General features: G+C 45.8%; 1 protein-coding gene across 9 annotated transcripts in view; it reads left to right on the top strand.

Annotated features, from left to right (window-relative positions):
- CADPS (calcium dependent secretion activator) overlaps positions 1-27,450 on the top strand; it is a 174,218-nt gene that overhangs the window by 141,924 nt on the left and 4,844 nt on the right. For all 9 annotated transcript variants that reach the window (XM_090148361.1, XM_090148364.1, XM_090148363.1 and 6 more), the window contains 6 exons: positions 2,124-2,279; positions 5,493-5,640; positions 9,492-9,566; positions 10,480-10,563; positions 14,266-14,298; positions 16,866-16,973. In XM_090148361.1, the coding sequence (XP_090004487.1) occupies positions 2,124-2,279; positions 5,493-5,640; positions 9,492-9,566; positions 10,480-10,563; positions 14,266-14,298; positions 16,866-16,973 (604 nt within the window). The remainder of the gene's footprint in view (positions 1-2,123; positions 2,280-5,492; positions 5,641-9,491; positions 9,567-10,479; positions 10,564-14,265; positions 14,299-16,865; positions 16,974-27,450) is intronic.

Genomic DNA, 27,450 nt, shown 5'->3' with positions numbered 1-27,450 from the left:
AAAGAAGCTTCCCAGATTCTCCCCCATCGCTGTTACTGGAACACCCTAGGTTACATCTACACCTGGGGTCCACCAAATGCCTCTGCCATGCACAGGTTTTGCTGTAGAGCAGTGGTAATGAACCATAAGTAAAGCAAACACTGGTATTTAATTTTTTATTGCATTTTTAAATTTTTTGTTTCAAAACGATACAACTCATATTCATGCTAAGAGAGCTGTATTAAAGGCTAGATTAGGCAGTTGCCTGTAAAGAATACTTGAAAGTTTTAATCTTTTTCTCTGTGCATGCTGTGTGGTATTGCCCTTGAAAAGATAAGAATCATGTCATGACAGAAAATTGGATAATCCCTTTGAAAATGTGAGCATTAATGGTATATTGCAAGCTGCCTGTGTGACTAGAGTAATTGCAGAGCTCACGAGCAAAATATTAACAGTGCAACTTGGAAGCAAATCGAATATAATCTAATATATTGTTTATTCGCATGTAGTCCTAATCAAAAGTGAGAAAAAGACCAAAAATAATAATTCTAAAATTTTGAAACCAAATGGGTGTGATAATGTTGCTGTGGTAAATACCAATTACTGCACTTGCACATACTTAATTATTTCAGACATAAATCCGTGCATTTCCAAAACTGGGTTTAGACTGCTAAAGCTTACTTTTACCCGAGCAGAGGTTTGAACCAGGAGAAACCAAAGATCGGTGGCTAGATGAGCACTGGAGCCTTCTGCACACGTGTCCTCTGATTAAAGGAAATGCCTGATTCTTTATCTTTTCACTTTCCTGGTTTCCTTTTACTCACCCATTCCCTCCATCAAGGATGTGTTACCTGTCGCTTAGTGTCAGATCTGTTTCTCTTGCCATGGAGATGACCCATCCTCTCTGTCGTTCTCCCTGCTAGCACAGGACCGCAGGGCCCCGGCATGTTGGGACCATGGTTTTCACTGGTGGTAGCCACGTATGCATTGGCTCCGATTTCCTCTGGCATTAACTCAATGCAGCTGGCATCTGTCACAATAGAAACACCCTCCCTCATCTGTTTCTATAGATGATGTCGGCACAAGTGGTGATGCATGGTGTGCTAAATATCTTATAAATTACTGTGTTAGCATTAGTGGTATGCGAGGAGGGGGTCAAAACTCTTGAAGCTCCCTTGGTAATTGTTCTGAAAAAAGTGAGGGAGATGGAGAGAGGGAGGGAGAAGGGCTATGGATGCATAAATTTCTCTGCACAAACAGAGCACCATCGAGTTCTATATTTTTGTTCTGTCAGTGGAGGGTTGGGAGATATAATTATACTGTGAAAAGAGCCGGTGTAGCTGCAGGACCAAAGACTTCCATCTGGGCAAGGGTGTGGGTTCGAGAATACAAGCTATGGAGAGAAATTTAGAGTTTTGTGACAGGCCAAAGATGTTGCAAAAGAAATTAAAAAAAAAAAAAAGAGAGAAAAAAAAAAAGAAAAAAGGAAAATCTGTTGTCCTGTAGATGCCTTTGCAAGAGGCGGATCTGTGGAGAGGTGCAGCAGTCAATCCAGCCAAAAGTCCTGGCTATGAGATGCCCAGTGCCCTCAGCTCAATGGACTTACCCCCGTTTTGTTCCAGCTGTTAAGAGCTAACGCGTGTCCTCGCGCACCACTTGTTAGCACTGCCCCTTCCCCGGAGCCGGGCCCTCAGCGGGCGGGAGGAGGCCACCTAAAGATGCGGTTTGGAGGGGGGAGGATTGCATGAGACCCCACATCTTAATAACTGCATACATTCCGGTATGGTAGTTATTATTGACCGAGGATTTTCTACCACAGTTTCTGGCCTTAATTCTTAATAATCGCATACGTTAATGTGGTTATTAACTAAGGCTGAATTTTACCATACACACATTCTTCCTGTTAATATGTGTGACTCGGTGTTGTCTCACTCATCTGGTCTGGAGAGTTTTGTGAGTTATGACAGCAAGGTAGATTAGGCAACTGTATGGTAAAACTCAAAATCCTGATGGTGGAGATTGCCAGCGTTGTCCTGTGTATGAAACTACTGTCTGCTCCACACCTGTTGCAGGAATGGTCTCCACATCAGGTTACGGAGAGCCTGATGCCACCTATGACTTTTGTTTTCCTTTTGCCCTGCCAGCAATGGATCAGGCACCTCAGAAGATCTGTTCTGGAAACTGGATGCACTACAGACCTTCATCCGGGATTTGCACTGGCCTGAGGAGGAGTTTGGGAAACACTTGGAGCAGCGCTTGAAGCTTATGGCGAGTGACATGATCGAGTCCTGTGTGAAGAGGTATGTGTGCACACGAGCTAACGGGAGCTCACAGGGAGCAACACTTGGTTTTGTCTCACTATCAGTGCTTTACTCATGGCCCCAGCTCACCTCTGCCCAGCACCAGCTGAGCACAGAGGTACCCACTGCTGTGAGCTGTGGGCTCCACAAGCACGTCGTCTTGTTGAGACTCTGGAGAGTGTGTATTCATATGGCAGTGATGAGTTGATCGTTGGAATGGATGATCTTAGTGGTCTTTTCCAACCTTAATTATTCTGTGATTCTGTATTCACAAGAAGGCAGTAAGGCAGTGAACCACCCACAGTCTCAAGCTTTACGGGCTGTTAACTTGTTGGCACCTCGTGAGAGGTTGAGTCTTTGTCAGTGCAGTTTGGTGTCAGCAGGACTGAGTGCTAAAGGCATAGCCCCAAGTAAGATCCCAGCTAGAAAACACAGATCCATGGGGAATAACAAGAAAAAAGAAAGAAAAGAAAAAAGACAAAGTGGTTCCTAAAAGGGTGATAGTGTAGCTTGGCACACAGGCTTCACATCTGCTGTTGAAAGAATAAAGCCAGTGTATCATCAGCATGTTGCAGGATGCTCACCTGCAGATCTTCCAAAAGAGAGAGGTTTCTTTAAAAACTTTCAAACACACAGGCAGCTGTCATTCTGAAAACAAAATGTTACCGTTAAATTGTCAAACTTCCCACAGTAATTTATGTTCATTTGGTGTCAGAGCTGATTAGGCAGGAGGAAGAAATGAACTTTGCATTCCATCGCGCAAAAATTAATAGACAAAGAGACAGACCAAAGGCAAAACGAGTGCCAAATCCAGCTGGTACTGCTAATAATAGATGCAATGTGTGATGTGGCTGTTCTGTACCGCAGTTGCCTGGCCACTCTGCAAGCGTGAGCATGGGGTTTGTTGTTCACACGTTCTCACAGTCTGGATATCCAACGTCACCATAGGAGAAGGCATGGTTGGTCCCTGAGATGCAGGCAGGAGGCTCGCCTGCTGGCAACAGGCAGCTCGAGGCCTGCTCTCACCCTTCTGAAAACATTGAGGTGGCCGTGGTGTCTTTTGATTTGAGCAAGTCACCTTGCATTGCAGCAGCTGGTTTTAGTCCTTTGGCTGGCATGAAAGCCAATCTTAGGTTGTCAGGGTGTTATTTAAGAATGAATGCAGCGTTGTTTGTTCCTGTAAGCAGCAGATGCTCTGCTGGAGCCAGCACAGGGCAGTTCCTGGGCTCTGCTCCTTTAGAAACTGGACTTTGCCCCATCCCAGGAGGTGTTCAAGGCCAGGTTGGATGTGGTCCTGGGCAGCCAGATCTGGTGCCCACTTGTTGGCAGCCCTGCCCGTGATGCAGGATTAGAACTAGATGGCATCAGAGGTCGTTTCCAACCCAAGCCATTCTATGATTCATGATACAATGGGCAACTTTGCTGCATCTGCAGTGCAGTTGTAGCCATGATGATCTGCAGAAATAAGATCAGGTGACCTTGGCTGAGATAACTGGGAAAAATAAGCGCATTTCCAGGTACATCCGAGGAAGGATTTTTGTGCCTGAGAGCTGGCTTTTTCCCAATTGCTCCAACCCTTCTACAAATAAGTTGCCCCTCTGCGAAAACCTGGCCCATCTTGTAATGGTATGACTATATATAATGGTTCTGAGCCTAAGTAAGTAGGAATATGCTCATCTCTGCGAAGAGATGGAAAATCCCAGTCACTTTTGGTCCTTTCAGTAATTATCAAGATTCTAGTCCCCGAGTCCAGGCTAAATCTGGCACTGGTAATTAAATCAGTTCAAATGCCACTGCTGATGTAAACCAATATGCTGCTTTCCCTATTTATATCACCTGCAAACAGGGCCTGGCTAAGGTTTCTTTAGCAATTTCAGTTTGACACAACATTTTTCTTCGCGTCTGTCTCTGAACTGTTGAATGCCATGGAGGAGCCACCCCGCCTTCCACGCTCGGTTGTATTTCGGGGCTGTTAGGAAAGCAGCCCTTGCAAGGCAGGGCTCTTCTGCTAATACATCCAGGCAGCAGGACCTTCATACCAGTTCAGATCCGATCCCAAGAACAGGAGTTTCACATTTGTAAATTAGTTTTCATTTGCGTAAACCTTGGGGGATCTTTCAAGATTGGAGTTATTCCTGAGCTGCAGATGATATTATTTGTTATTTCTAAACAGAAGCTTCTATGTTAATTTGTTGGCAGATTCTGTCTGATGTGATAATTGTTCTGTGCTAGATTAGATTCGTGAAGTACCTCTGGAATCTGCTGAGGGGCTCAAGAGAAACGTGATGCAGTGCCCACCGTACTGCGGGGCTTCCTGATGCTGGTCACACACAGCTTGGTATTTTCAGACACAGCACAGATTAAATTCTGTAGTCTTTGCTTCCAAAAAGCTCTGTGTGGGCTCATGTATGTTCATCTGTACATAACTGTGCGTGTTAACTGAGACAGGGGAGGTTTAGGTTAGATATTAGGAGGAAGTTTTTCACCCAGAGGGCAGTGATGCACTGGAGCAGGTTGCCCAAGGAGGTTGTGGATGCCCCATCCCTGGAGGCTTTCAAGGCCAGGCTGGATGTGGCTCTAGGCAACCTGGTCTGGTGGTTGGCAACCCTGCATATAGCAGAGGGGTTGAAACTGGGTGATCTTTGAGGTCCTTTTCAAACCAGGGCATTCTATGATTCTATGATTCTGTTCTCAAGGAGATCAGTTGGATGAACTTTGAGACACTTAGGAAGTTTTGGCAAGCAAAGAAAGTCATGCAGACCCAAAACCACAATGATCCAACAGTGTACTTTCAGTGAAGCAATGAAGAAGTTCCCATTTTTTGTAGTAGATACCATCAGGCAATAGTAGCTTCCTTGAATGCACCAGGCTTGCTATTTGTGGTTGTAAAGCAGCTAATGCATCCAAATGATAGGTGTACGTTGACACTGCTGCTTGTAGCATCATCACACTGTTTATCAAGCATGAGAAAGTCATAGTGTCTCTGAAACCGTTGCACACTTTATAAATAGTGTGTATTCTGGGGAGTGTGTTTCTTTTTAAACTGGAAAATCACTTTTAGTAAAAGCACATTTGTAACGATTGTGCTGTAACGCTCCCATAGCACTCAGCTTTCTGTTTTGTTGAACTCTTCTAAGCCTTGTGTTTCACATTGTTACTAGCTTCAGTATTTTAAAAAGAAACTGAAGCATCTTTTTCTGCTTTCCTTAACAGAACCAGGATTGCATTTGAAGTAAAACTGCAGAAAACCAGCCGATCAACAGATTTCCGAGTCCCTCAATCAATATGCACCATGTTTAATGTCATGGTAGATGCCAAAGCTCAGTCAACAAAGCTTTGCAGCATGGAAATGGGCCAGGAGGTAAAAATGCAGGTTCTTCTTTTCACAGCTTTTAAAGGCAACGTAATGAAATTTCCTATCTCCTGTTGTGCTGGGTTCAGAGATGTGTTATCAGTTGTGAATTTAGCCTTCCATATACAGTGTGCAGATGAATATGCAGGGCGTTGCTCTCAGATAAATCTGATAAATATATACACTCAGAATCCCAGTCACTTAGGAATGATTTTTTGCAAAGACTGTGGTGTGCATAAGGTACCTCTGAAGCTTGCTTAATGTGAGATGACCATATGTATTAAATGATTAACCCCATTTTGGAGCCAGGTATCAGCAACAGACTTCTGTGTATGACTGTTTTCTGGACACAAGCACATGGAAAACAGCAGTGCCAAGTTGTTGCCGAGACTCTTGAATGAAAAAAGAAATAATAACTTACATAAGTAGACTGAAAGTTCATTGTGACTTCCTTGAATACAGGCTGTAGTCAGCAAGCTTGGTGATCCTGGATTTCTGGGTTTTTAATGACTTGAGTTGTTAATGGGGACATTTTGGAGATCAAGCTAATTCCAGTAGCTTGAATGCAAGCTCCTTGCATTCATAAAATCTTCAGGTGAAGTGTTTGCATGGCACAACTGCCTCCATTTGTAGCATCTCTGCATCTTCCCCTGCTCACATGTGATGCTCAGTGGTTGCAGATTTGCCTGAACTGCTGCAGGATGTGTTGGGCATAGCAGCACTGAGCCTGTGGCAAGCTGCTCTTGCAAGGGTAAGAGGTTTTAACAGCAGAACTAAGAGACCTGCAAAGCAGATGTAAATGATCAGTGCATAAGTTACCATGTAGGGCTGCAATACACTCTCCCTTTTTCTTTTCTTCCTTTTAATGTGTGTTTCTACACCCCATCAGTTTGCTTTTCATTTGGCTACCCCTGCCTCCCCTTCCTGAAGCTGCAAGTCGAGATGCTTGTACAAGGGAGGGGTCAAGGTTAAGGAACAGAGCTCTGCTTTTGGACAAAGGGCACCGCTGCTCTTCCAGTCCCAGTGGTAATGATGGAACAGACTTTTTAGGGTTTTTAGGGAGATTTTGGATATAGCCTTCTGATTTTTCCTTGTCAGCACTGTACATGGGCAGGCAGACTTGGTGCACTTTCTGCCCTCATTCTGGGGCTCCCTCCCACCCTGTGTCCTTTCTCTGAAGCCCACCTTCAGTTCTGCTCACTTTATCAGATACTTCAATGCATTTTGAGAGCATTACCCTGTGAAACAAACACCCATCATTTCATTTCCATTTCCTTGTCTCTAAAGGCAGCTGTTAAAACATTTGGTAAACATACTTTACCATCTTAAATATTTATTTTTCCTCTGAATTTTTAATACATCTAAGGGGATAAATGTATGTATTAAATGTTTCTCAGTTGGTCTAGTATGTTTCTATTTAATATCTAAGGTCAGATGGTCCTTAGAGAAATACAACGTACACACAATCTGTTACATGACAAGGCAAGATACTCATCACATAAAGTCAAGTTGAATCATTGTAGTGCACTGATTACGGATTGTAATAATGGAGCTAATAGGAAGCCTCAATGAACTCTGCCAGCAGCAGTGGCTGCACTGAGCAAAGCAAACCAGTTGGGTGATCTTTAACCTCAGGCATTTTCCTAGGTAGTGCAGAGGGAAATGTTGTTAGGAAGGCTGGTTTAGGAGCCAGCCTATCTCTGAATGCTGCTCTGGGCATCACTTTTCAGTTGCCAGCACAGGGGCTGCCCCTGATTTTGTGTCCTAATGGGAAGGTGTGGTCAGAGCCCTTTGGACACTGCCTCAGTGTTTGCCTAGGGCCCTCTCTGGCTATCAGAGCTGCATTTTTATTCCATCAGTGCTCTTATTTGCTTTTTAAGCATCCTCTTCTGGGGATGGAGAAGTGCAGGCTGGTGCCATCACATTTCATCTGACCACTTTGGTGCTGAGCCCTGCCTCCACCAGCCCTCTTCCACACCTCCTTCATTTCTCCTCCATCCTCAGAGCCCTGGCAGCCCTCTGGCTGTCCTTGTTCTTTTCTTTGTCTCCTCCTCACCTCCCCAATCTGACCACCTGCGGTTTCCTCCCTGAGGAGTCAGCCAAAAGTCTTCCACATACACACAAAATACAGAAGGAAAACATAGTGAGGAAGACAACCCCAATACACACTCAGCTCCTATAGCATCTTCTTTAGCAAGTCCTCGCCTTGTGTGCTGAGGACATCAGCAGCTCTCACCCATATCCAGCTCTTACCAGTCCCTCTCAACCTACAGCCAGGTCTCCAGCTGTGTCAGCTGTGCCAGGTCCACCTGCAGGCTGATAAGGCCTAACTATATTAAAGACATCAATCATAGGTAATTGTGATTGCTACAAAGGCCTCGTGTATGGCATGAAATTGAAATGGAATCTCCAAATGCAAACACTGCTTGTTGGTTTATGTTTAGGTGGGACCCCTGTCCTGCTGTTGGTGAGCCCATAGGGAACTGTCAGCAGATAGTTCATGTCCTGTTGTACTTGCTGCAAATATTACAGGCAGGAATCTCTGACATTTCAGTGGAAGGTTTTGCTCACGTTTTGTTTTCCCTGCTAATTGTTTCTGTTGCTGTGCATGATGCTGTTATCATAACCACATTTAAGAGGTCCTTTGTTGTGTTGTGTTTTTTTTTTTTAATTTGGTTTTTATTTATCTTCATATTTTCTTTTTCCTGTCTTTTGCACTTTTCTCTTTATTTCTGTCCCCAACCATCTGAAAAGTTTGCTAAAGAGTGGGTAAGTGTGTCTGACTTCTTCATTCTACATTCCCGTGTTAATATGTTGTTGTCACAGAAAGAAAAAAAAAAGAAACAGTAGAGCAGTTCAGACTGCTGACAGACATTGAGACCAGCGTCTAGCATTTGTAAAGCCCTCACAGTCTTCGTTCCCAAAGTCTGATTAGTATTTAAAGCAGATTTGTCTCTTTCAATGTGATTTGATGTTAACATTTTAAAACAATATTAATGCCAAGTGGTAATGAATATAGTGACTAGCACCAATGCTTGAAATGTTTGACTGAAAAATCAAATGTTTTGTGTTGGAAAGCAGTCATAATCAGCATTTTCTCAGTCCATTGAAAATAAGAATATACTGTATGTTTTCACTAATTAAATCTTGTATTGGAAACAGGTCTTTTCTAAATTAGTAGAAGACTGTATTCTAGTACCTATTCTAGCCATATTGCAGCTGATTGCAGCAGAGCTCCCAAGCTGAGGAAGGTTTGGCATGTGCAGAAATTGGGCTGCAGACAGACACAGAGCTGCTGCGAGCAGCGGCTGCGGTCACCAGTGCTGAGGTGAGCTGCAGGGCTGCTAATGCAAAGAGCTCTGCACTTGCTGCCATCTTTTGCATGAGAAAAAAAAATTGGTCTCCATTTGCTGTGTTTCTTTAAAATCTGTTCTAGAGTCACTGAGCATAGCATTTGGACAAGTGCTTTGTTTTAACTTCGTACCTGCTGAACCTGACACACCACACTCCTTTGAGTGCCTTGCTGAAGTACCTCAGTGGTTCAGCCCATTGAAAACTCCCAGTCATGGCAAAGCCTCCCCTCCCTTGTGTGGCTGAGGCTCCTGGAGCTGTGGCCATGCAGAGAAGGGAAGGGTTGCCCATACTTCATAAACTGGTGGAGGATTTGCTGGATTCAAGGTCTCTATGTGTAAATAATCACAGGCCACTGTAGTAGAGCACATGATAATCAGCTGCATAGTTCTTCAGGCTAATACTGCTGCAGTGTTGTAGTTGCCACAGGAAGAGACTGATGACCATAAAGCTCTTGCCTGTGATCAATGCTAATACTTTCCTCCACCTTTCCTTTTATTTTTCTTTAGCACCAGTACCATTCAAAAATAGATGAACTAATTGAGGAAACTGTCAAAGAAATGATAACACTCCTAGTGGCAAAGGTAACCTTCAGCTTCAGGTGAAGTGATTCACTGCTAACATTGCTTTTTAATATGTGTTTCCATTAAAATATGACACATTAAGATGTTGAATTGGCTTCTTGTTTTTCACAGGAAAGATCATAAATCTCCCCACCCTTTCATGGTGACTCTTTGATGATTAGGAACTGCATGAGATGCATTACACTGTTAGCAGAACTGGCATACTAGCCCAGAAGTGGTTTTAAAGAATGGAATTTCTATCTGTGGGGTACCAGCATCAGCCCATGCAGTTGGGTAGCACTGCTGCGTAGACGTTGGGTGTCACTCAGGGTGGTCACTGCCCCTATGATCACCATAGGGACCCAAAATCACCATATGCTTTCCTAAGAAAGTCATTTACAGGCAACAGTAGTGGGAAATGCATTCCCAAATGTCAGGTTTCATTGTTTGGAAATTGTGTTTTTTATCAGACTCAGCTCCTCTAGATCGGCTGCCAGCATTTCCCAAGGAGTGTTGTGTAGGTCTGGTATGCCGTGCTAACACACGGGGTGCTGGGAGGTAGGGAGGAAGATGGCAGGGTGTTTTTTCCTGTAGTTTCAAACTTTCTGAGAACAAGTCATCCCTATTATACAGTGAAGACCTTTAAACATATGCCAGTTGGATTCTTCCACAAGAACAGCCATCTAGCTGCATGCTTGACACTGTGTACTGGAGGAAGGACCACCAGCTTCTTCCCTGGGAGAGGCTGTGCTGGTTGCCACATGCCACGCTGCACCCACATCCCATCCCCACGTCCCATGGCCTCATGTGTGAGGCCACATTGTCCATCCCTTTGGCAATGCTGAGAGCTCCACTGCCTTCTCTGAAGCCAAAGCTGATTTGTACACCCTTGTTCAATTATTGAAAATAATCACCGTGTTTTTTGTGTTCGTAGTTTGTCACCATTTTGGAAGGAGTCTTGGCCAAACTGTCTAGATACGATGAAGGAACTTTGTTTTCTTCTTTCCTGTCATTTACTGTAAGTACAGACAATATCTTCCTTTCTTTGTTGTTTTTTTTTTCCTGAGTTGTAATCTCCTGCTCTCCCAGGACTAAATCAGCTACATTATAATTGTGCCATTCTGCAATATTTGGACACAGAAATCCTCACATGAGCAGACAAACATTGTGCTCAGTACTTGGATACCTGAGAAGTACTGGTCATCATATTGTATGATCAGTTATCATTCAGGTTGGTGGAGTCCATTCTGTTGAGGAAGCACATGAAGCTGCACTGTAAATCCAAGTTCCCTAGTTAAAGAAGTTGCTTCATTGCCACCTTACATGACAGGTGTGTTCCTTTCATTCTTCTAGCCATAACAGCATTTTAAGGAACTAAATAAAGGAGATCTAGGGAGTGCCATTTTTCTTTCTAGAAAAGAGAGGGGAAAATACCCTAACCAACCATAATGTTATGGATTAGGTGCCTCTGATGTCATGTTTCTTCCCAGCACTGCAGAAGCAATCCACAGCTCATCACATTAGGTGTTTACTAGAAACGTACTGGACAAAAATCCAGTCAAAACTGGCCACAGTGTCCTCAAGGATTTAGCAATCTGAACTGCATTCCAGAAAGGATTTTGGACAGCTTTTTAAGGCAAACACATAGTAGGTGATTTCCAAAGGTCATTTGAAAGTGTGTAGCTACAGAATTTACAAGAGCACTTGGCTTCTCTCATCTGGGCTCGCAAAAGAGAGTGCATATGAATGCATGTATGTGGGGTTGCTTGGAAAGTTGCACTGAAATTCTCATAGACCTCCAGGTCTATGGGATCTATATTGTGAGTCCACCACCTCCCTGGGCAGACTGTTCCAATGTCTCACCACTCTTTCTGAGAATAATTTTTTTCCTAATATCCATCTGGAACATCCCCTGGCACAACTGAAGGCCATCACCTCGCATCCTGTCAGTTACGTGGGAGAAGAGGCTGATCCCCACCTCTCCTTGACCTCCTTTCAGGGAGTTGTGGAGAGCCATAACGTCTCCCCCGGGTCTCAGCAAGGAGTAAGAGGCACTGCAGAGGAGCAGGGGGCTTCTAGCTAGGCAGGGAATGTCTCTCACTTGGTCCCAGTGTTTGCTGGGTGTGCTGGGCAAGGAGAGGCTGAGGGACAGCCTTGACCTCTTCAGCACTGTGCTTGAGAAGCCTGTGCTGAGCAGCACCACTCCCTGCAACTCTCCGTGTTTAGTTTTTCCAGAGCTAAATACAGAAATTCTCTCTTGTTACAGCATGCTTGCACCACCTCCCACGTTTTCCCTGTCTGAACAAATACAACAAAGTGTTATGGTCCAAGCCACTGAGATCTAGGAAGCATTAGTCTCCCACCCCCTTCTCCCGACTTCTTTCAGCGCGTGTTTTCCAGGCTCTCGGCAAGTGGCATGTAACCAGGGGTCTTGTGACAGACAGTTTTATCACCTAGTAGGCTCTCCTCATTTCCAATTCTTGCCTCGAAATTTGAGATAAAATTAATGCATCTGTTGTCCTAATAAATTCTCACTAGCCACTTCCCCTTGCAGAGCACTTTGAGAGGAAAATACCCTTCTAAATTTGGCCAGACTTTTTTTTTTTTTAATTTTATTTCTGTTTGTTGCCACATTCAAGTGCATCTCAGCAGCAGCCCAGGCTCTGGTTGGGTGTCTGCATGTGAAGCTCCACTGAGTCACAGGAATGACAGCTGCTAAAATTCCCTTTAATCTGGATGGCCTCCGTAGGCGGAGAATTACACCTACGGTAATTAAAACTAAAGACTGCATGTTACCCGAGGGAGACAGAAGTAAAAGATCTTATTTTTGTTCTGCACAAAAATTGTATGGTAAACTGAGACGTTTCATGGCAAAGTCACATCATTTGTGAAAAACGGCAGCCTAGCAAAAATCACACAACATCCGGCAGTTTGGAAATCTCACTGAATGTAGCCAAATCTGAGTTTAAAGAAAAACAAGTAATTATTCTGATTAAAGGGGAGTGGGCAGGAGAAGAAGCTCAGTTTTGTTGTGGGTGGAGGGGGGGATGGCAGGAAGCTGCCTGAGCTATTCTCGCTGCCTTTTGGCTTGAGGGAAGGAGAGGCGCTGGCACTGGGCTGGGCCCAGCAGCACTCAGATTCAGGTTTCCCTTGGCTGCCCCAGGAGGGAGCAGTGGGGATAAATGCAGCTCTGGGGCAAGGTGCCCAGGCAGCTGCTGGGATCAGGGATACCTGTGAGTGAGATAAGCATTGCCTCTTTGCAGGGAGCCAGTGCTTGGCAGAAGTTTTAGAGAATCGTAGCATCATTAAGGTTGGAAAAGACCTCTGAGATCAGATAGTCCAACCACCAACCCATCACCACCATGTCCACTAAACCATATCCCTAGTGCCACATCTACCCATTTCTTGAAAACCTCCAGGGATGGTGACTCTACCAGCTCCCTGTTTTGCCACTTGCTTGGCAACACATGGCTGGGACTTGCCCCGTACTCCTCCAGCCTTCTCTGCCCCCAGGAGCCAGCACTGGGGATGGCCCCATAGCCCCTCCTGCCCTCCCTGCACCTGCTGCCCGGGCACTGCGAGTGCTTGCAGCGTTCACCTCAGCAATTACCACCAGTCTGGTCTTTTGTATCGCCTCATTGTGCTTAATTATGCACCCCCCACACACACCATATGAGTACTTCCACCCACTCTCACATTCTGTCTCACACATACATTCATTCTCTCATTCGGGACACATAATTTATTCATCCCAAGATGCAACTGTGTGCATGTTATATTTAGGCTGTTTTAATGGTAGCTTTAGAAATATTTAAAAGCAGGTGAGCTTTTACACCCAAACAAAGATGGCCGGCAATGCTTACCCTAATTAAAAGCAGAAGCGTTGTGGAAAATCCCAGCTAGACACTTTCTAGACACGGTGCCTTATGCTGCATTCACGAAAGGGTCTCTCTGGCCAGCTGGGAGCTGCTCAGTTGGAAAAGTTGGACCTGGCCTTCAGGGCCACCCTGCCACGTGTACTGGGCAACAGGCAGCCACATTTGGGGTCTGAAAGGCTCACAAAAACACCTCAGAGTGCAGGATCCTCTCTGCAGTACTCTCCAGAAAATAGCATCTTTAAAAAGGGCAGAAAAAAGGTCATTGGTCATCATGCTGCTGACAGTGGCTAGGAGGCTGAGAGGCTTCGGGGTGCTGTTCTGGTGCATGATGCGAGTGTGCTGTCCTGATGCCAAAGCACCCCAGGTGGTGCAAGGTGGGATGCACATGGGCACAGTGCTCGTGTTGGAGCCTATGGCTGTGCAAAGAGATGCAGTGCTCACTGGGGCCACCCCTGCACCCTTGGGCACTGCTCCCATGGGGACAGTCACTGCTCAGAGTGATACATGATGCTGAATGTGGAATGAGGCCACCCCAGGACAATAACAGTGTGTCCTGGTGAACCCCATCTTCTGCTCGCTTAAGGAGAGAAGGGAGAAGCACAACGCCCACACTCATCTGTTGCTATTAGAGCCTGTAGAGCAGTGAAGGTACGAGTCCCAAACAGTGACAAAAACACCACTCTTCCCACCTATTATTTTAGGTGGGAAACATACTGTTTGTTATCCTTTCTCCCCTACTCAACACTATTGTCCTGAGTCTCTGCCCACAGAGCTTCTGCAGCTGCTCAAAGGAAAAGCCCGAAAGCATACTGATGGTGATTTTGTTCTGGTTTCCTTTACAGGTGAAGGCTGCTTCCAAATACGTGGATGTACCCGTAAGCACAATTTAAACCACTTGTATAGTAATTTGCATTGTGCTTTGTTTTATGGCATGTGTAGCAACCCACGTTACACATTAACAGCCAAGGTTGAACCATTGGCCCTCACACTTCTAACATTTGAACTGGAAAGAATGTCCACTTACCTTCTTACAGAGACCTCTGAGGCTTTTCAGGCACTCCTTTGCAGATGGTGTCAAAGAGGTACCACCATTACACAATTGGCTTAAATCACACACACACAAAAAAAGTTGAAAATAAAAACAGGAGCGGTGCATTCTGTTAATTCTTCATTTGGACTTGTGCAAATACAGAACAATTTCCAAACAAAAAGGTCCAGACATGTTAGAACTGAGCCAACACACGTCTAACACATTAGCTAATCTATTTTATTTTTGTTCTTCTAATTGTTGGTTTATTTCTCTCTTTTAGAAAAAAAAAAAAAAAAAAAGACTTTATTATTACTTTTGGAAAATGGTGAACTAGCAACATGTGTTTGGGAAATTGTTAATGAAAATAATTTTTTCCTTTTTTTCTGTAATTGGTACAGAAAAATTATATGTCGTTCGGCTTGAATTAGACCTTGATTCATAAAGCAGAGAGACCTTAGTGTTCTTGGAGCACTTACTTGCCAGAAACATACAGTTAAATGAAGTTGAAATGTCATTTGTGAACGTTGGATGGAATAGGAGGTCACTGTTACGTTATAGGCAGAGAGGTGATTACAAATGAAAAAGATGAGTCCTTAATGTAGCACACAAATCCTGCATTCAGTCTGTCTGGTCAGTGGACATCAGGAGTGCCTCATTGAGTTTGGTGGCCTGCATATGTAGTGGGCAGGCATCTCGTGGATGCAATTGGGCTGCATGTTCTCATATGACAATGTGACAAATTTATTGGGCATCTCAGGCTGCATCTTTTGCACTATTTCTCCTGAGATAGATAGACTTTTCCAGTGAAGTTACTGCACATGTAGTCCAGCATGGAGAGGACAAGCTCTGGAACACCAAGAGCTCTTGTTTGCTTTAAGATATCCCAGCACAGAGATCTGCATCTTGTTCTCTTTGAGCAGTAGAAACAAGTTACTGAGAGCTTTGGAGGGAGGGTGTACAATCAATGAACGTACAGCTGTTATAGTTATACGTAGTTATTACACCAAAGCAGAAAAGATAGGACACTTACCCATATCCTGGGCTCGCTTATGAAACTCCAGCAGAGCGGGTCTCCAGAAGAGATCCTTCCCCACTGGTAGTCAGCTCTTAAATGGGTCTAGGAGAGGTGCAGCCAGGCTCCACCCCTTCCAGCAGCACAGGTGAATTGCCTTCACCTCTGCTCCCAGGGCTGACTCATTGCTCACCTCAGGTGATCAATCGCAGGTTCAGGCCGTGACTCAGCAGATCCCATACAGAGGGGCACAGAATTCATTTTTCATGTCCTAGCAAGTGTGGAGGTTCTTTATTTGACACTCCTTGTCAGTCAAGCGCATTTTAATATTAGTCACCATGAGTCTGAGCACAGAACTGTTCTTTCGGGGCACCCAACATAGGAGATGATGTCAAGCCCATGTGGTCTCTCCCACACCGATGGCTGTTCTCTCCCACTTGCTCACTTGAATGTTTACATTGGTTCTGACGAAATCAGCAGCCAGCCCCACACAACTCCCAGCCCACCGCCAGCCAGCACGGCCGTGCTGCTTCAGGTCCCTGTTGTAGGGGAAAGAGGAGAAATGGCGTGGTTGAGCAGATACCCACCAGTTAGATCTAGCTCGACAGGCACTGCTATTATTGCCCAACACAAAGCAATGCCTTCGGTGCCACCTTGCACGATCAGCCTGCTGAAAATTGCTTGAAAGTGTAACACTTGACTACTGCCACGTTTGTTTGTCCTCATTGTTTTTCAAATTAATACCTTGTCATTGTTTCAGTAGGTGTTAAGAAATGTTACTAGCTTCCCAAGGGCTGAGCGCTGGCCCTTCGCTTGATAATTGTTTGCTTTGTATTAAAAAACTCCTTTCCTACTGCTTTCCAAACTGTCCTCATTTTCACCCTGGAAATTACACAGATGTGTTAACTAACTTCAATTTGCAGCGGCTGACAATCGTATCTTGCAGAGAAATGATACTCTGTGATCTGAGGTAAATCACAGTAATGGAAACTAATGACACTAGTTATTAACAAACTTGCAATGTGCCATGGAAATTTAAGATTTTGTGGCAGCTCTTGTAATGAGTCGTGTTACAGTATTTTAATGGCTTTCCTTTGAGGTAAGTTGGATTTCAATATATCAAGCAATGTGAACTCAGGATTATTATTTTTTTAAAGTATTTTCCCCTTCAACGGTATCAGTTCCCATTTTCCTTAGGGAAATGCTCTCATCCCTGTCTGGTGTCATTGCATGGCTCTGTGCTGGGCATGGGCACACTGTCCCCGTCCCCATCACAGCAGGTAAGGAAGGGGTGAATTGCAGGAGAAAGATGGAGGGAGAGAGGCAGTGCTGAGGGTATGCAGAGGAGCTGCTCCTGATGTATTCATGGTTTTCTCTCTCTCTCTTCTCTCCCCATGCAGAAGCCAGGGATGGATGTTGCTGATGCCTATGTGACATTTGTCCGCCACTCTCAGGATGTCCTGCGTGATAAGGTCAATGAGGAGATGTATATAGAAAGGTTATTTGATGTAAGTAAATGCCTTCTCCTCCTTGGACACCAAGCAGGAGAGACCCAAAATGTGACAAAATAAGACAGGAGGATAAGTCACATTTTGAGAAAATTTATTGGTTATAGCTTTAAAAAATAAATAAATCCTTCCTTTCTTTCTGACTAAGGCTCGTATCTGCTCTCTGCCTGCTTTAAATCTCTACTCTAGTGTACTGTGTCTTGGTCTGTCTGTGCCTGGATTTCAAGGGAACAGCATCTTCTAAGAGAGCCCTGACTATATTTAAGCTTGTGGAGAATCTCTCTGTAATGGCACATTTCGGTCATTGTTCTCAGCTTGAAAATTGGAGCTCATTTACTGAGGACCATCTATCTCCTGTGCACAACTCACAGTGTCTGTCACTGATGAGCTCCCCTAAACTGGCAGCAAATTGTGTGTACGAAATTTTCATTTAAAAAGGAAACCAGCACACTGCTGGTTGGGAGTGGACATTTGGAGCTCCATGATATGGTGCCTGGCACCAGAGATCAGGTTCAGACACATTTTCCATAGTCTCAGCAGTGTGGCAACAGGCTGACCCAGTTGTTCAAGTGTTTTTCTTTATTGCACGGGATAAATGCATTGGCCTGTGAGAGAACAGTGACCTGTGATGCCCATTTGTTTTGATTTTGGATGCATGTTAACTGATGTATGTTTCTGCTGCTACTGTTGTGTTACAGCCTTTCTGTCCTTGTTCTAGAGCAAAGGTTTTCTGCTAATGGCCAGCCTGTAGCCTTAGTGTCTCAGTCTCTTCTAGGGTATTTGTCCATACAGCGATTTCTGTTCGAAGCAGCTTCTGTTCCCCTCTCCTCCCTCCTCTCAGCAGTGCCATCTCCAGCTCCCGGCTCTGGCACTGTAACAATCTGACTTGCTTTCTCTACTCGCTCGTTTGCTTCCTCAGTGTGTAGGGAAAGCTGCTTTCCTTCCAGCCAACCTCCTCCTTTACTCAATATCTCTCTTTCTGCGCATTTTCTTTCCCTTGGAAACCTCTTCCTCCTTCTTAATTCCCCCTCTTTCTTTCCCCCGTCCCCTCCCAGATTAAAATGGAACTTATCTCTCATGTCAAATGTTTTATCACATTATATCAAGTGGCATGAATTAGAGTCAAATAATCTTACTGTGTACATCTACTAGCATGACCCATATCCACTGAGAGCGCCTCATTCATGCACGGAGCACGCCGCTGCTGCTGGCCCCGCACAGAGCACAGCCCATCGAGCAGGCACGGGGAGGAAAAAAACAAACCACAAAAACAAAAGCCTGTCGCTTCCATCTGCAGCAGGCCTGCGAGTGCACTGCTCGCTTGTGGGGAATTGCATTCCACGAGCAGTTAGATTTCCAGAGCTCATCTGGACTGTTCTTTTCAATGCCCACACTGCCTTTTCCCTCATCGTTTCCCTGTGATTCACAGTTGGTGTGTTTATACCCTTTGGGCCATTATTTCCAATTTTCCAAAAGCTGTAATTAGCACAAATATTGATTTCAGTTTGATCCGTTCGTACTTAGTTTTACCAAGCCGTGTTTTAAACAAATTAACAGTGACAACAAAAAAAAGAGCAGCTACCTTGGTGGGAAGCAAGAAGTGCAAAATCTTTCCGTTCTTCCCTGCTTCCCACAAGTCTCCTTGCTCCCTTTGGAGGGTGGTAACCTCAAGGTGGGACGTGGTGCTGTGTGTTGTACCCACGCGATGTGCTGAGGGGCTGAGGTTGTCACAAAGGGAGGGGACACAGCACAGAGCCCAGCACAAACAAATGGTCCTCAGGCTCTGCTGGTTGTGTTTCCCAGAGCAGTGGTAGGTGTGAGCTGTCTTTTTCTTAAGATAGAGGAAAGCCACAAATGGTCTTTGTGGTGCTGAATTGGATTTGGGTCTGGTTTTGTGCTCGCTCCCTCTGGTGCAGCTGTGGAGCAATGCTCTTAGTGTGGGGGTTCCTCTGAGCAATGAGATTATGAACACATTGGAGGCTGTCTCCTCAATGAGTTCAGTGCTCACTCCAACCAGGTGAGCCCTGCTTTGGGCCACCAGGCAGCAGTGTGGTGCCAGTGGCAGGTAAACCCCTCTGACTGCAGTACAGGGTTTGGTTGCTTTTTTGTGCCATTAAAAAAAGACTTCTGTCTTTTTTTTGGCTTTGAGCAGTGGAAGAGCAGCATTGCATGATGTGAGGTTGCCTCCTGCACGCTCAGTAGGATTTGCAGCCCTGTGTTGTTCCAAATTGCCCCATCTCTCTGCAGCCCTGCCCAGTGTTTTCTTTCATTTCCCTCTTTGTTTCTTCCCCATAGCAGAGGCTGCAGAGTGCCATGTCCCAACAGAAGCTGGGTTCATCCATGGCTTTGGGCATTTTATACCATTTCTTAGCTCCAAAGCCAATTCTCCCTACACCACTCCCTCTGTACTGCAGGACAGGACTGTACTCTTTGGGGGATATTGCTGTTTGTGGGAGATTATTGCAATATTTCTGTGTGGTCTGTGCATTAATCCTCTTCATTCTGCAAATTAGTCAGGGTTGGGTGGTGGTTGTTTTTTTTTCCCCAAAATAGAGTCATCGTCTTAATTTTAAAAATCTGTATTCTTGGGATCATTGAACGAACAGATTGATCGTGGAGTTCTGCTGGTAATCAAAACCTAACTAGCTTTTTGGCAGTGCTGTTTACTGCAGAGTAACATGACTTATTTACTTGGCCTGGCTCACTAATTTGATAACATTTAAAGCTAAAACACTGTAATAAGGCCCCGTTGGTACAGAGCACTGGTAGCAGAGGAGTTTAAGAATAGAACTGTGGCATGCAGCCCTTCCCTGAGGTTCTGTGTGCTTTAGGACTGAGCCGCTGCGATGCTTCGCGGCAGCACAGAGATCTCAGTCTCAGTTTGGTGCTGATGGAGAGTCCAAAACTGCATCCTTTTTCCCAGAAGATGGGGACTGAGCTGCAGAATGGGAGTGTTTAAGGGTGATTTGGAGTCTTTGACCAATCACAGAATTCAGCTCCCCTTTGGCTTTGGGCTCTCGCGTTCGGTAGGATCAGAGTTTGTGCACCCACGGTTTTCTCTGAAGGCAGCAGGAGTCGTGCTTGCAAGGGCTGTGCTGTAGTGGAAGTTGCTTATACATACGCACGTGTGTGCGCCCTCCGGTACGCACAACACAGATTTCAACCCGCCAGCATATATGTGCTGCAGAGGGTGAAGGACTGAAAAGTAGGCAGTGTGGGTGCCAACCTCATCAGTTGGTACACACAGCTGTGACACAGAACAGGAGCACTCCCTGCCCGGCCGCGGGTGAGCATCATGTAGACAAAAGGCTCCAAGCGCCGGCGAGCCGCCCGCCATCCTCCACTTCCAGCATCCCGCCGCAGTCTCTAAATAGCGCAGATGGCATTTTTCTCTCTGATGATTAATGCAATATCTTACAAAAAAAAAAAAAAAAAAAAAACACCAACAAAAACATGCTTTTGATATGAGAGATCAAAACACCAAGAGAAGCTCCTAAGATTGCAAGGACCTAAAAAAAAAAAATTAATTTATTTTTTTCCTCCTTGTACTTCTTGAAGACACCAGCCTGAGTAGAAGATAAGGATTAAGGCAGATATGCTTAGCGCCGCTTCATCTGCTTAAATCTAGCAGTCCCTGAGATCAGTGATTAAAAAGCCATCTCCGACTTTGATGAAATCCACTGCCATGGTAATTCTGTGCCTCTGATAGCTTTCTTATGGGCCCACGTCTGCCTAAACCGGACATGGAAAACATTTCACTGGAGATGATACGTGGATTATATGGGTCAATTATACACTTAATCTGCCTTCTGGGGATTAAGTGTGCATGGATTGACCCTGCGTATTTGGCTTGTCCTTGGCAGTTATCAGATCAGGAAGGTTGCCTTTACCAAGAAGTCTGGTAAGCACTTAATCACGTAGTGATACCATGCAGGAGGCAGCAGCGCTGCCCGGTGCAGAGGCACTTCTACCACTTCACTGTCACCGTGTTCTGCTTCCTGGAAGGTCTGTGGCACCAGACAGAGCATTTTCCATGAAACTTGAGCATGAGCCCCCCCGTGTCTACAGGGCAAAGGTGATTTCTTATCTTGGTGTCAGGGTGCCATCAGCAGGGTCTGGGCCTCACTCTGCCCTGTGCCCAGCACAGTGCAGAAGGGACAGTCGCAGAAGTCCTCTGCAGCAGCAAAGCACCAGGCAGGGCCAGCAGGGCAACAGCCTCAGGCTCAGGCCAGCGTCCATCCTCAGGGCTTAGGCAGGGGCAGAGCTTTGTTCCGCTCTCTGGTTCTGCAGGCAGCAGTGCTGTCCTGGTGTCACACCTCCTGGGGAAGAGCAGCTGCCTTTCCAGTCAGGAGCGCAGCAGTAGCACCAGGCTGATGCCACAGCTCAGCACTGTCTGCTGGGAGCTGGCTGCTGAGTGCCAGGGGTGGTGAACAGGAAGGATGCAGGGAACTGTGAGAGTCTTCCTAATATCAGAGCTCTGGACTCCAGCATGGTTCCTGCTTGCATGCGCAGTTCCCATTTGGATGCTGGCAGCTCCTTCGAGCAGCACTTGCAGGACCATGGCATTTCTTCCCAGTCAGCCTTACGCAGTGCAACCAAATGCCAGAACAGAGCCCTCCTCACCCCCCTTCCCCTCCCCATCTCGCACCCAGCAGTCAGGCCGTGAGTCAGTGCCGCTACTCGCGGTGCGTTAGATTACTCATAGGAGTTTGGGTTGCAGGATCAGGGAAGAACGGATGCAGGGCTCAGCTCTCATCCCATTGCTGCCTGCAGCTGCACGCAGTGTGTTCCCCAGGACAGACAGCATCCCGCTCCCTCCCACGCAGCGAGACTGCTCATTAGGGCACAGACTCTCTCCCACTCCTGTCCTGATATGGCCTCCACTGAGCTGTTTCTTCTGCATTGCTTTTTGCCTGTCTTTTTTCCCCCAAGAACGAGTTGTGCCATGAAGGCAGTTGGGCAGCTCTACCCCCAGACGTGCTTTTTGTCCTCTGTGGATCTGCAGAACCCGGGACACTGCCTTGGATCCACACCTGCACCACTGGAAGAGAAAGGGACATAATGGTGATGTCCATTATCCATGCAGGGACAAATTCCCTTTGCTGGAGGATGCACCCTTTCCTTTGGGATCCCTTTCCATCCCCTACACCTGGATGACAGGAGCTGAGTCCTGTCCCATCCCATTCCCACCCCTGCTCTGCACTCTATGGGCACGTGCAGAGAGCGGCCTTGCGTCTTTTTGCACCGACAGCTCTTGTCCTCCCATGGAGTGTTCATTTAAGTAGGCTCTGTTTAATTTATTTTAGGGAGACTCTTAATAAAATAAGTCCTAGATCTGTCACTGGATTTTACATGCTCATAAGGGTTTTTTTCCTCCTAAATGTCTTTATCAGAACAGCTTTTCATGTTCCAGTAGACATTTGGTTGAAGACAGTTAATTTGATTTCTTTTCCAGAGGAGATTTTCCATTAATCATTCTAAGCAGGCAGCCTGATTGCTCTGTTGCTCCAAGGTCAGTGCTGCCCTGATCCATGCAGCACTTTGAGGGCAGCGTTTGTTCTGGGGTGTGGGATATGTGCTCCCCCCTAGCAGTGAGTGGCCCCAACAGGAGTTGGGCAAGAGGAGCACTAAAAGCAAGTCCCAGAGCTGCCACAGGGAGTGTGTAGGCTGTGGTGGACTCAGCTTCACTTCCCCATAGCCCACTTTGGGATGGTTTCCAATTCAATCCAATAAAAATTGCAATTAAAACATTCCTTAGCATGCATTGTTGGGCTGCACCTCATCGATCAACATTACATTGCATCAGCGAGGCCCTGTGATCGGGACAGGAAAAAAGCAGCGCACTGTGTGGATACGGTGTTATACCCAGCTTCCTTATATAGGAACTCAAATTTTAGCATGTCAACTTCATTTCTTTTTTGAAAAAAAAAAAAAAAAAAATGGAAATAAGCAGGGAATATTTTAGAGGTTAAAAAAAAAAAAAGCGTTTGAGAACAGGCAATCGGTACAGAAGTGGTTGTGTGTTGCTTTAGCAGCTTTCATGCAGAAGCTCTTTCATTTAGGAGTTGTGTGCTGAGCACCCAAATATAGCTGCCCCATCCTCAGAAACCACCACAGGGCTGATCCTGGCCCCATGGTCACCCTGGGGCAGTGCCAGTCTGGGTGTCTGCAGGCAGTGGGGGAGCACAGGTGCCATCTGTACTGCAAGAAGCATGCAGCACATCGGGGCACCCGGCTCTGCTTTCATTCTGAATTTCCCTCTGTTTGAAGGCAGAGCTCTTACACCATGCAAAGTGTGTTTCTTTCTGTGTGTGTGTGTGTGTGTGTGCGTGGTTTATTTTTGGGAAGAAAGGAAAAAAAAATAATAATGTAATTCGGTGATGCCATTTGCATCCTAGACAGATGATGAGTTGCTCTGGCTAGCAGCTTAACCCTATTATGCAATGCTGGGACTGTGACATTATTAAATAATACTAATTAATCAAATAATAACTCCCTCGTATAGCTGCATCGTCAGTGTGAGTGAAACCTCCCTGCTAAAGGATAGGGCACAGAGAGAAAGGCAGTGGGAACTGCAGTGCTGAGGACACCGCCTGCACCCACAGCAGTGGTGTCATGGAGACACATAGGGGTGTTGGGACAGAGGGGGGTCAGTAGGGTTGGAAAAGATGTATGGCTGCTTATTTAGTGTGCTTGTGATGGGGGGACCCCAGGCACAGGCGTGAGGTTTTTAGAGGAGAAATGATATTTTAAAAAGAAAAAAAAAAAAGATACTGAGGTTTCTATGGATTGAATGTAGGGATTAATAGAGCTTTGGCTGAGCATCAGGATGTCATTGCTCCCATAGGGACCAACTGCCCCAATACCACTGAGCGCAGTGAGAGCAGGGGATGTGGCCTGGGGGGGTTCTCACATCCCAAACTCTCACCTGTGCAGAGAAGTTCAATTTGCACAAGGCTGTCTGTTACCAAAATTTAGATTGATCTTCTGAAAGAAAAGGTCGATGAATTTAAGGGAAAAGTACCTTTCTGATACCAAAAAGAGGGCTGCCCAGAGATCCCTCAGCGCTTTGCATTTGTGTTCTGTAGAGCTGTAGGAAAGATGTACCCTTCTGTGTGGTTTCACGTACCTAAAGAGTGTGTGCACGTAAGGAATCCCGTGTGATGGAAAAGCAACCCAAGGATCTGCCTGGTGAGCAGCAGGAAGGGAGCACTCGGGTTCCTCTTTGCAGATCCCCTGTTCTGTTGTTTCATGGTCTTTGGCAATAGGGAGAGAGCATCTGATCCATACAATATTGGTGCGTATCCAATTGTTGGGGAACATCAGAAGTTTTGAAACACGGTTGTGAGAGAGGAATATCAGCTTAAGCCTGAAAGGCTAAAAAGCGGCGAGCCCCACACGTAAATGCCATTATGCACTTAATGAGGCAGGGCTTAAAAAAAATCAGCCACACAAGTTGGTTTTATCAAAGAAAATGTATAAATAACAACCGGTGATTCAAACCGCCTCACAAAGGGAGTAGCGGGGAAGGGAAGCGAGCACTTCACTTGTGGCATTCAGATAATAGTATTTACTACACTAATCTTTTTGGCTTAGCGATTGACAATCAATATATGATTATCAACAAGCGCTAACGCAAACAAAAAGCTTCCATTCCTTTTCTAACCTCGTCCCCTAAGTCCCTTAAATTTAATTAAAAGCGGACAGCCCTCCTTGCGGTACAAATTAGAGCTAAAATCATATTAAATATTTGTTCTGCGGGGAAACAGAAGTGTCAGCTTGTGCTACCGGGTTTGGCTGCTTTTTTTCTTTTTCCCCTTTTTTCCTTTTTTTTTTTTTTTTAACACAGAGGGGAAAAAAAAATCCCAGCTCCTCAAAGTTAAAATAAAGTCTCTCTCCCTCCCCGTCTCCCAAGACTACTGTCTATAACATGTTGTTCCTTATAGAAAGTGGGATATGGTGGCATTTGCTTGATTAACTTGCTCGACAAAAGTGACAGCTGCTGTGGGTGCATGTAGCTAAGCTGCACAGCGCAGTTCCGCCTTTGTACATCTGTCAGCAAAAAAGGAGGAATAAAGAGTGAAAAGAGACAAATTGGTCCCAAAAGGCAATCCATTCAACTCAGGAGGTTTGCTCTATTCAAGCACTCGCTGGGAATCTCAAGTGCTAGGTAGCTTATTCAATTTCATTCATTCTTTAGAATGAGCCCACAAGTGTTTAATTTCTTATTCTGTTGAATAAAAAGGGGGAGCTTTTTTTTTTTTTTCTTTTTTTTTTTTTTATTGGAAGCATTAATTGTAAGACTGGCTGATCAATGCCCGCGATATTAACTCATTGCGTGGTTTCTGTTGGCTGTGTGCTCCTGGCCCCACGGCTGTGCCGTGCCAGCACCACTGCTCCGGGGTCCTGGCTGCACCCACAGCATCCTGCAGGGTCCCCAAGCCTTCGTCTTGCACAACGTGGTGGAACTGCATGGCAGCACTGTCACCCCTTTGTTTGTGGTGCTGCCCATGGCCTCAAAGCCAGGATGCTCTGAGGCATGGGTTCCATTCTGTGTGCCAGAGGAGGTATTGTGGCCAAAATGTTGACCTGGAGGAGCGGGTTCAGGGAACCCCTTGCCAACAGCATGCAGTGATGCACGGAGAATGATTTTTGTTAGTAGAGGAAATCATGGAATGGCTTGGGTTGGAAGGGACCTTAAAGCCCACCGGTTCCAACCCCATGCCGTGGGCTGGCTGCCAGGGCCCCATCCATGGCCTTGGACACCTCCAGGGATGGGACAGAGAAGTTTATGAACAACTGTAACAGAGAGAGTGCTGTGTGGGCAGGTCTGGGTTCTATCTGTGCCATCCCTGAGCCAACATGGGAGGACGAGAGCTATGTGCATGGGGCTGTGCTGGTGGCACCACCTCTCCAACACCATTAGTGCAGGGCTAGGACAGGGCAGAGTGTTGGACCAGCCATCGCTACCGTCCCAGCAGCATCAGAGCAGGTTTTGGAGCAGGTTCTCAAACCCAGGTTGTCCTCACGGCAGCGTGTGTTGTAGCTTTCCAGAAACTCTTCTTTTTTAAAGAAAAGAGTAGGAAATTCTGTTGGCCGCGAGTCTCTGCACTTCTTGCTTGCTGTCATCACCAAGTTTTTAGCATTGCAGTGACTGAGTGGGACCAACAGCCAAAAAGCCACTGAAGAAGGTTGGAGAGGAATGCCCCAGTAGTCACACAAGCCCATGGGGACATGCATGGTCCTTCCACTGCTGCCACTGAGCAGCCTGGGCTGTGGGTGCACACGGTCAGTCAGCTGTCATGGACTGTCAGTTGTAAGCCAGCCGAGCTGCTGGCCCATGGGATGGATGCAAACATCAGGCACAAGGAGTTGGAAATTTCTAATCTATATTTTTTTCCCTGGCTGATCAAGTTGCCTTGAGAGCAGAATTGGTCTTCCTTTGGGAAATGAGACCCAGCATCAACGCGTTGCTCTCTCCTCCCCTAGCCGTACCCTTGGAACACCTTGAATTCAAGGCTTCATTTCAAAGCTGCTTTTCAGCATGGCAAAACAAGCCGATGTCTCAGACAAAGAGAGGAGCCAGGCGGCGTTCGGGGTTTCCTTGTGCCGTGTGTGACACAGTTTTAAATAGATTTGCCCTGCTTGGATTGGTTCTGGTTGGAAAGCGAGTACTGAAATGAGAGGTCATAGGGGAGAGTTACTATGGTAATTGAGTAGTATCACCAGTAGTTTTGCTCTTATGAGCATTAAAGCACGTAATAATAGACAAACAACAGTGGTTAAAGCAAGCAGGTAGGATTACTATGTTCTTTTGTCAGAAGTATATAATGTCTCGTAGTCAGTTTTAAAGACTTCTCAACCCCCAAATCCACCCAGCAGTCACCTGCTGAGTAATTTTGTATGCCTAATCTCTAGCCCTTAACTACAAGCTTTCTGCTAATTTGAGGCAAATGGGTATTTTTGACACTAAATAGGGCAGTAAAGAATCCCTGACCTAGAAAAACTCCATTCCGAGGCACTGAGAGCAGAAAAATATTCTTTCAGCATCCTTCTGAGACCTTTGCAATGACACAAAATAGCTTTGACTACGCTGTGTCGCAGCCTTCGATTAATGGTTTGCAGAAACTTGCTGAACATCCCCACTACAACTTCCCCCATAAAACTTGTCACTTCAGATTGCCATCAGCCACCACAACAATAATCATTTCATGCCTATTGCTAATTGCAAGCACAGCTGAGGCTCAGCGGGGTGCTCTTGCACAGTCCCAGGCCTTTATACCAGCCTCAATCTGTTGTATGGCACTTGTTCACACACAAAAAAACTACCAGTAAAGGCAGAAAGAGGCAGAGTCACAGGTTCCTTGTAATCCCTCTGCTACCCTGCTGACAGCCCAGCCCTATAAGCATTCCTGGTTTTGTCCCGCTCTTTACAAAAGCTGAAGTGACCTTAAGCTACTAGTATGTAAGCTTTTGA

Source organism: Phasianus colchicus, chromosome 11 (assembly GCF_987193195.1).
Source record: "Phasianus colchicus chromosome 11, bPhaCol1.hap1.1, whole genome shotgun sequence".
Lineage (NCBI taxonomy): Eukaryota > Metazoa > Chordata > Aves > Galliformes > Phasianidae > Phasianus > Phasianus colchicus.
Note: the sequence above shows the minus strand (reverse complement) of the source record. Positions and strands in the feature narration are given on the sequence as shown.